The sequence below is a fragment of the Peromyscus eremicus genome, chromosome X, assembly GCF_949786415.1.
Source record: "Peromyscus eremicus chromosome X, PerEre_H2_v1, whole genome shotgun sequence".
Classification (NCBI taxonomy): domain Eukaryota; kingdom Metazoa; phylum Chordata; class Mammalia; order Rodentia; family Cricetidae; genus Peromyscus; species Peromyscus eremicus.
The window spans coordinates 4092195-4099696 of record NC_081439.1 but is presented as its reverse complement, the minus strand read 5'-3'; the positions used below and the strand labels follow the sequence as shown (position 1 = coordinate 4099696).

The 7502-nt window shown below is 50.5% G+C and overlaps 1 protein-coding gene across 1 annotated transcript; it reads right to left on the bottom strand.

Annotated features, from left to right (window-relative positions):
* Positions 1-1314: 1314 nt before the first annotated feature.
* LOC131899655 (uncharacterized) lies at positions 1315-6968 on the bottom strand. Its single transcript, XM_059251147.1, has one exon. It carries the CDS (start codon positions 6966-6968, stop codon positions 1521-1523), a length of 5448 nt encoding a protein of 1815 aa, XP_059107130.1. The 3' UTR covers positions 1315-1520.
* Positions 6969-7502: the final 534 nt, after the last annotated feature.

The following is a 7502-nucleotide window of genomic DNA, read 5'->3' as shown; positions in this document are numbered from 1 at the left end:
TCTCCCCTTCCTTTCTCTATTCTTTTCCCTCCTCCTTCCTTCCTTTTCTTCTCTTCCTTCTCCCTTTCCTCCTGCCCCTTCTTCTCTTCCTCCTCCTGCCCTCTTCCTCCTCCTGCCCTCCTCCTTCCCCTCCTCCTCCCCCTCCTCCTGCCCTCCTTCTCTTTCTCCTTCTGTTCTTCCCGTTTTCTTCCTCTTCCCCCTCTTTCTCCTCCCTGTTCTCCTCACCTCCTCCCCTTCCTTCTTCCAACCTTTCTACTCTTCCTCTTCTGCCTCCTTTCCTTCTCCTCCCTGCCTTGCCTCTTTTATTTGTCCCCTTCCTCCACCTTCCTCTCTCCTCTATCCTTCTGCCTCTACTTTTCTTCCTCCTCCCTTCCTCTACCCCTTCCTTTCTATAGCCTTCTTCTCCTTTTTCTCCTTCTCTTCCTTCTCCCCTCCTCCACCTCATCTTCTCTTCCTCCTCTTCTCTCCTCCCCTCCTTTCCTTTCCTCTTCCTCCCTCTCCTCTTCTCTCATCTCTTCTTCCTCTCCCCTTCTCCTCCAACTTCTCCTGCTCCTCCTCTCCTCCCTTCTCTTTCTCCTCCTCGATCCTTCTCTTCCCTCACCTCTTCTTCCTCTCCCCTCCTCTGTCTTCTCTTCCTCCTCTTCCCCCTTTCCTTCTCCACCCCTCCTTTCCTTGTCCTTCTCCTTTCCCTCCTTCTCTTCATTCTCTTCCTCTTCTTCTCTTCCTACCCCTCCTCTCCTTCTCTAACTCCTCCTGCTCCTCTTCCTCTCTTCTCTTCCTCCCTTCTCTTAATACCCCTCCTTCTCTTCCTTCTCCCCTCTCCTCCCCATTTCCTTCTTCTTCCCTTTTCTTTTCCCACTCACCTACTTTTCCTCCTCCTTCTCCTCTTCTATCTTCTCCTCCTCCTCTTCCTCCTCCATTGCCTCTCCTTCCTTTTCTTCCTCCCCTCCTCTTCTTCTCCACCTATTCCTCTCCCCCTCCCCCTCCTCCCTCTTCTGCTCCCCTTCTCTAGCTCCCCCTCCTCCCTTTCTCTTTATACCCTTTCTTCCTTTTTCTTCTCAATCCCTCCTCCTCCTCTTCCTCTTTTGTTCACTTTTGAAACCCAGGACCTCCTTAGCTATATCTCCAATCTTTTTACATTTTAAAAGATTTTATATTTTTAATTATGTGTATGCATGTATTTGAGGTATATCCATTATGTTGAACCTTTGGCACTAGGAACGAGGGCATTATATGTAATATGAACACCTAGTAGAAACTCATGTGGATAGAAGCACCAACATTAGAGCAATGTTGTCAAATAAGCAACACAAATTCTTTTAGTGAACATTTATTTGTTGTTGAAATAGTGGTAAAGAAGCATTTAACATTTTTTATTTCTGTTCACAACAATAAGCAAACTGAAATATTAAGCCCTGTTATACATTGACAGTTTTAAAGGATATCAACTACACAATGAAAACAGCAAACACAGAAATGTTTACTGGTCCAGGTCATAACAGGGCGTGGTCAGCAGACCATCACAGGGCTTTGCAACAATACTCGGCAGAAGCCACTTTGTAATTACTGGCACTAAACAGAGAACTGGAATTCTCTGCTAGGTATTTAAGAAAATCGGGCAGATAGCTGCATACTAACCTAAGACTAGGCCTATTAAGGGATGAACCCGCCAATGCAGTCCCAATTTTCACAAATAATCTCAGGAGGTGTGGAGCCCCATAAACCTGAGACATTGGAGCATCAGGATAAGCAAGGTGGATTTCAGCATATTGGGGTTTTTCAAACTGGCAGAGCAGCTGGGTGCCCAGCATCCTGTTGAAATACTCTCTTATTCCAATCACAAGTTCATCAACGGAATATTCTCTATTATCAGCCCTTCCTTGTGATTTCACAAAAGTGACATACTCTGCGAGAATGGTATCTACATTCTTCTGAGCAGGGAGTTGGAATAACTGTTTCTGCTTGTTTACCAAGTCCCAGTCCTCAACAAGACATGATTTTAATTCTTTGGGCACATTCAATATAATCCCCCTTTTCATCTGCAGTGCCTGCTCCCGTTGAAAAGTGCTGACAGCCCCAGCCACATTCTGGTGAGGGATCTGGGGTACTTTGCTGGTACCACTGCCACTTCTGCTTTCTGGAGTATTCTGCATGTTCTTTTGTACTTGCACCTTAGGCATGGATCCTGAAGAGGGTTTCTCTATAGGAAAGCCTTTCCTCATGGAGTGATGACCTTTCTCCACAGAGCACCTATTCTCTACTGTGTTACCTTTCTCAAAAGTGCACCTGCTTTGAGAAGACTGACCTCTCTCTCCAGAATGAACTTTCTGGAAAGAGCAACCCTTCTGTTCCATGCGACCTTTCTCGGCTGAGAGCTGTCTCTCTGCAGGGCGACTTTTCTTAGAAAGATGACCTCTCTCCCCAGAGTGAACTTTCTCTACAGAGCGAAATCTCTTGGCAGGTAGGCCTTTCCCTGCAGGACGTCTTTTTTTGGGAGGGCAACTTCTCTCAGCAGACAGATGTTTCTCAGCATGACGGCTTTTCTTCGGAGGACGACCTCTTCCTGCGGAGCGATCTTTCCCTGCAGAGGGTAGCCTCTCTGCAGAGTCACCCTTCTGAGCTGAGTGACCCTCCTCTGCAGGGCAGCTTTTCTTTGAAGACCGAACTCTCCCTGCAAGGCGATTTTCACATGCAGAGGGTCCTCTCCTTGCTGAGTTACCCCTCTGAACTGAGTGACCTTCCTCTGCAGGGAGGCTTTTCTTCCGACGCTGACCTCTCCTTGTGGGGTGATCTTCACCTGCAGAGAGTTCCCACTCTACATAGTTACCCCTATCCACTGAATGACCATTCTCCGCAGGGTGGCTTTTGGTGAGGCGACCTCTCCCTATGGGACGATCTTTCCTTGCAAAGGATTCTTTCTTTGCATTCTTTCTTTCCACTGAGCTACCCTCCTCTGCACGGAGGCTTCTCTTCCAAGGCCGACCTCTCCCTGTGGGGTGATCTTTACCTGCAGAGAGTCCCCTCTCTGCATAGTTACCCCTCTCAGTTGAGTGACCATTCTCTGCAGGGTGGCTTTTCTTTGAAGGCTGACCTCTCCCTGCAGGGATATCTTCCCCTGCAAAGAGTCCTCTCTTTGCATAGTTAACCCTTTCCACTGAGCAATCCTCTATAGGGTGGCTTTTGTTGGGGTGACCTTTCCCTGTGCGGCAATCATTCCTGGCAGAGGGTCCTCTCTCTGCATAGTTACCCCTTTCCACCCAGCAACCCTCCTCTGCAGGGCGGCTTTTAGTGAGCTGACCTCTCCCTGTGTGGCGATCTTTCCCAGCAGAGGGTCCTCTCTTTGCAGAGTTACCCTTCTGGGATGAATGACCCTGCTCTACAGGGTGGCTTTTGATTGGGCAATCTCTCCCTGAAGAGTGATCTTCACCTGCAGAGGGACCTCTCCCTGCCAAGCTACTCCTTTCAACTGAGCAGCCCTCCCATGCAGAGAAGCTTTTGTTCCTAAGCCGACCTCTCCCTGTGGGGCGATCTTCACCTGTAGAGGGTCTTCTCTCCATAGAGTTACCCCATTCGACTGAGCGAGCCTCCCCTACAGAGCAGCTTTTGCTCCTAAGCCGACCTCTTCCTGTGGGGTGATCTTTACCTGTAGAAGGTCTGTTATTCACAGAGTTACCCCATTCGACTGAGCGAGCCTCCTCTGCAGGGCGGCTTTTCTTCCTAGGTCGACCTCTCCCTGTGGCGCGATCTTCATCTGTAGAGGGTCTTCTCTCCACAAAGTTACCCCATTCGATTGAGCGAGCCTCCTCTGCAGGGAGGCTTTTCTTCCTAGGTCGACCTCTCCCTGTGGGGTGATCTTCATCTGTAGAGGGTCTTCTCTCCACAGAGTTACCCCATTCGACTGAGCGAGCCTCCTCTGCAGGGCGGCTTTTCTTCTTAGGTCGACCTCTCCCTGTGGGGTGATCTTCACCTGTAGAGGGTCTTCTCTCCACAGAGTTACCCCATTTGACTGAGCGAGCCTCCTCTGCAGGGCGGCTTTTCTTCTTAGGTCGACCTCTCCCTGTGGGGTGATCTTCATCTGCAGAAGGTCTTCTCTCCACAGAGTTACCCCATTCGACTGAGCGAGCCTCCTCTGCAGGGCGGCTTTTCTTCCTAGGTCGACCTCTCCCTGTGGGGCGATCTTCACCTGTAGAGGGTCTTCTCTCCACAGAGTTACCCCATTCTACTAGGCGACCCTCCTCTGCAGGGCGGCTTTTCTTCCTAGGTCGACCTCTCCCTGTGGCGCGATCTTTACCTGTAGAGGGTCTTCTCTCCACAGAGTTACCCCATTCGACTGAGCGAGCCTCCTCTGCAGGGCGGCTTTTCTTCTTAGGTCGACCTCTCCCTGTGGGGTGATCTTCACGTGTAGAGGGTCTTTTCTCCACAGAGTTACCCCATTCTACTAGGCGACCCTCCTCTGCAGGGCGGCTTTTCTTCCTAGGTCGACCTCTCCCTGTGGCGCGATCTTCACCTGCAGAGGGTCTTTTCTCCACAGAGTTACCCCATTCGACTGAGCGAGCCTCCTCTGCAGGGCGGCTTTTCTTCTTAGGTCGACCTCTCCCTGTGGGGTGATCTTCATCTGCAGAAGGTCTTCTCTCCACAGAGTTACCCCATTCGACTGAGCGAGCCTCCTCTGCAGGGCGGCTTTTCTTCTTAGGTCGACCTCTCCCTGTGGGGTGATCTTCATCTGCAGAAGGTCTTCTCTCCACAGAGTTACCCCATTCGACTGAGCGAGCCTCCTCTGCAGGGCGGCTTTTCTTCCTAGGTCGACCTCTCCCTGTGGGGCGATCTTCACCTGCAGAGGGTCTTTTCTCCACAGAGTTACCCCATTCGACTGAGCGAGCCTCCTCTGCAGGGCGGCTTTTCTTCTTAGGTCGACCTCTCCCTGTGGGGTGATCTTCATCTGCAGAAGGTCTTCTCTCCACAGAGTTACCCCATTCGACTGAGCGAGCCTCCTCTGCAGGGCGGCTTTTCTTCTTAGGTCGACCTCTCCCTGTGGGGTGATCTTCACGTGTAGAGAGTCTTTTCTCCACAGAGTTACCCCATTCGACTGAGCGAGCCTCCTCTGCAGGGCGGCTTTTCTTCTTAGGTCGACCTCTCCCTGTGGGGTGATCTTCATCTGCAGAAGGTCTTCTCTCCACAGAGTTACCCCATTCGACTGAGCGAGCCTCCTCTGCAGGGCGGCTTTTCTTCTTAGGTCGACCTCTCCCTGTGGGGTGATCTTCATCTGCAGAAGGTCTTCTCTCCACAGAGTTACCCCATTCGACTGAGCGAGCCTCCTCTGCAGGGCGGCTTTTCTTCCTAGGTCGACCTCTCCCTGTGGGGCGATCTTCACCTGCAGAGGGTCTTTTCTCCACAGAGTTACCCCATTCGACTGAGCGAGCCTCCTCTGCAGGGCGGCTTTTCTTCCTAGGTCGACCTCTCCCTGTGGGGCGATCTTCACCTGTAGAGGGTCTTTTCTCCACAGAGTTACCCCATTCGACTGAGTGACTAGTCTCTGCAAGGAGGCTTTTCTTCCTAGGTCGACCTCTCCCTGTGGGGCGATCTTCACCTGTAGGGGGTCTTTTCTCCACAGAGTTACCCCATTCGACTGAGCGAGCCTCCTCTGCAGGGCGGCTTTTCTTCCTAGGTCGACCTCTCCCTGTGGGGCGATCTTCACCTGTAGAGGGTCTTCTCTCTGCAGAGTTACCCCATTCAACTAGGCGACCCTCCTCTGCAGAGCGGATTTTCTTCCTGAGCCGACCTCTCCCTGTGGGGCAATCTTCACGTGTAGAGGGTCTTTTCTCCACAGAGTTACCCCATTCGACTGAGCGAGCCTCCTCTGCAGGGTGACTTTTCTTCCTAGGTCGACCTCTCCCTGTGGGGCGATCTTCACGTGTAGAGGGTCTTCTCTCCACAGAGTTACCCCATTCAACTGAGCGACTATTCTCTGCAAGGCGGCTTTTGTAGCTAAGCTGACCTCTCCCTGTGGGGCGATCTTGACCTGCAGAGGGTCTTCTCTCTGCAGAGTTACCCCATTCGACTGAGTGACCCTCCTCTGCAGGGTGGCTATTGTTGGAGTGACCTCTCCCTGCAAGACGATCTTTCTCTGTAGACAGTTTTCTCTTCACAGAACAGCCTCTCTCTATCTGGTAATTTCTCTCTGCAGAGCTAAGTTTCTCAGCTGATGGATCTTTCTCTTCTGGGTGATAGTTCTCAGTAGAGGGACCTCTCCCATCCAAACAACCTTTCTCAGTAGGTGGACCCTTCTTAGTAGAAAGACCTTTTTTTGCAGGTTGACCTCTCTTGATAGGGCGGCCTCTCTCATCATAGGGACCTCTCTCAGGGAAACTATCTTCCTTTGCAGAATGACCTTTTTCTGTAGGACGACTTTTCTTGATAAGGCGACCTCTCTCTGCCAGAAGATCTTTCTCAGCAGAGAGATGCTTTTCGGATGAGCAACTTTTCTCAGAAAAGTGATGCCTCTTCCCAGAAAGGTGCCTCTCAGAGTGGTGCTTTGCGGCAGAGGAACTTTTCCGTGTAGTACGACCTTTTACATCAGAAGGGTGATTCTTGACACGGGAACTCTTCTCTGTAGCACGACATTTTTCAGCACCGCGATGTTTTTCCGCTGACAGAAGCTTCTCAGCCAAGGGGCTCTTAACGATAGTGCAGCGCTTCTCAGCAATGTGATACTCTTCAGTGGAGGGATTTTTTTCTGTTGTGCAGGTTTGCTCATCAGAGCGACTTCTCCGGTGACTTCTTGTGGCAGGGCGGCCCCGTGGTCTTCCTGGAAGAGCTGGTTGAAGACTCCTCAGCTCCGTGGATTTCTGTCTGGAGGAGAGATTTCTCACCTTTCTCACCTGCCTATAGCTTGGCCTCGGCTTCACAAAGTCATCTCCTTCAGCAAAATGCTGGTCAGGAACATGAGGTCCTTTCTTTCTGGAACTCATTAAAGCAATCTTCTTGCTTTATCTTCAAAGAACTAATGAATTCCCAGATTTTCTGGGATTATCTGGAAAAATGGACTGGGAATACAGCCCAGAAGTCTGTAGTCTGAATTAGTTCTATAACCAGGATCAAATTTCCTGATTGTTAATCAAATTTAGCTCTTTTAAAGGACTGTGGAGGAGCGGCAGTGAAAAGCCTGCTGCTTGTCCAACCGCCAGCACAAAGTCAGGTTTCTCTGGCAACTATCTGTACACAAACGTCATCTTGGGGGCGGGATTATGCCTGTCAACCAATCAGTAGTCTTATGTAAATTGTACTATGTTCCATAGCCAAATGATTGGACTACCACTCTGATGTCATAGTAATGGCGCGTGGGGGGAGCCTTCCTTTTCTTTACTTTTTTTAAAAAGACCAGGTTGTCCTTAAGCTCACAAAGATCCCCCAAGCTTCTGCCTCCTCACTGCTGACATTAAAGGCATGCATACCCTACTTATCTTTCTTGATCAGTGCGACTTCCTTCCTCTGACTCTTTCTAT

Bases quoted from the DNA above. Each gene is read 5' to 3' on its own strand.
- LOC131899655 (XM_059251147.1), bottom strand. From the start codon at position 6,968: ATGAGTTCCAGAAAGAAAGGACCTCATGTTCCTGACCAGCATTTTGCT.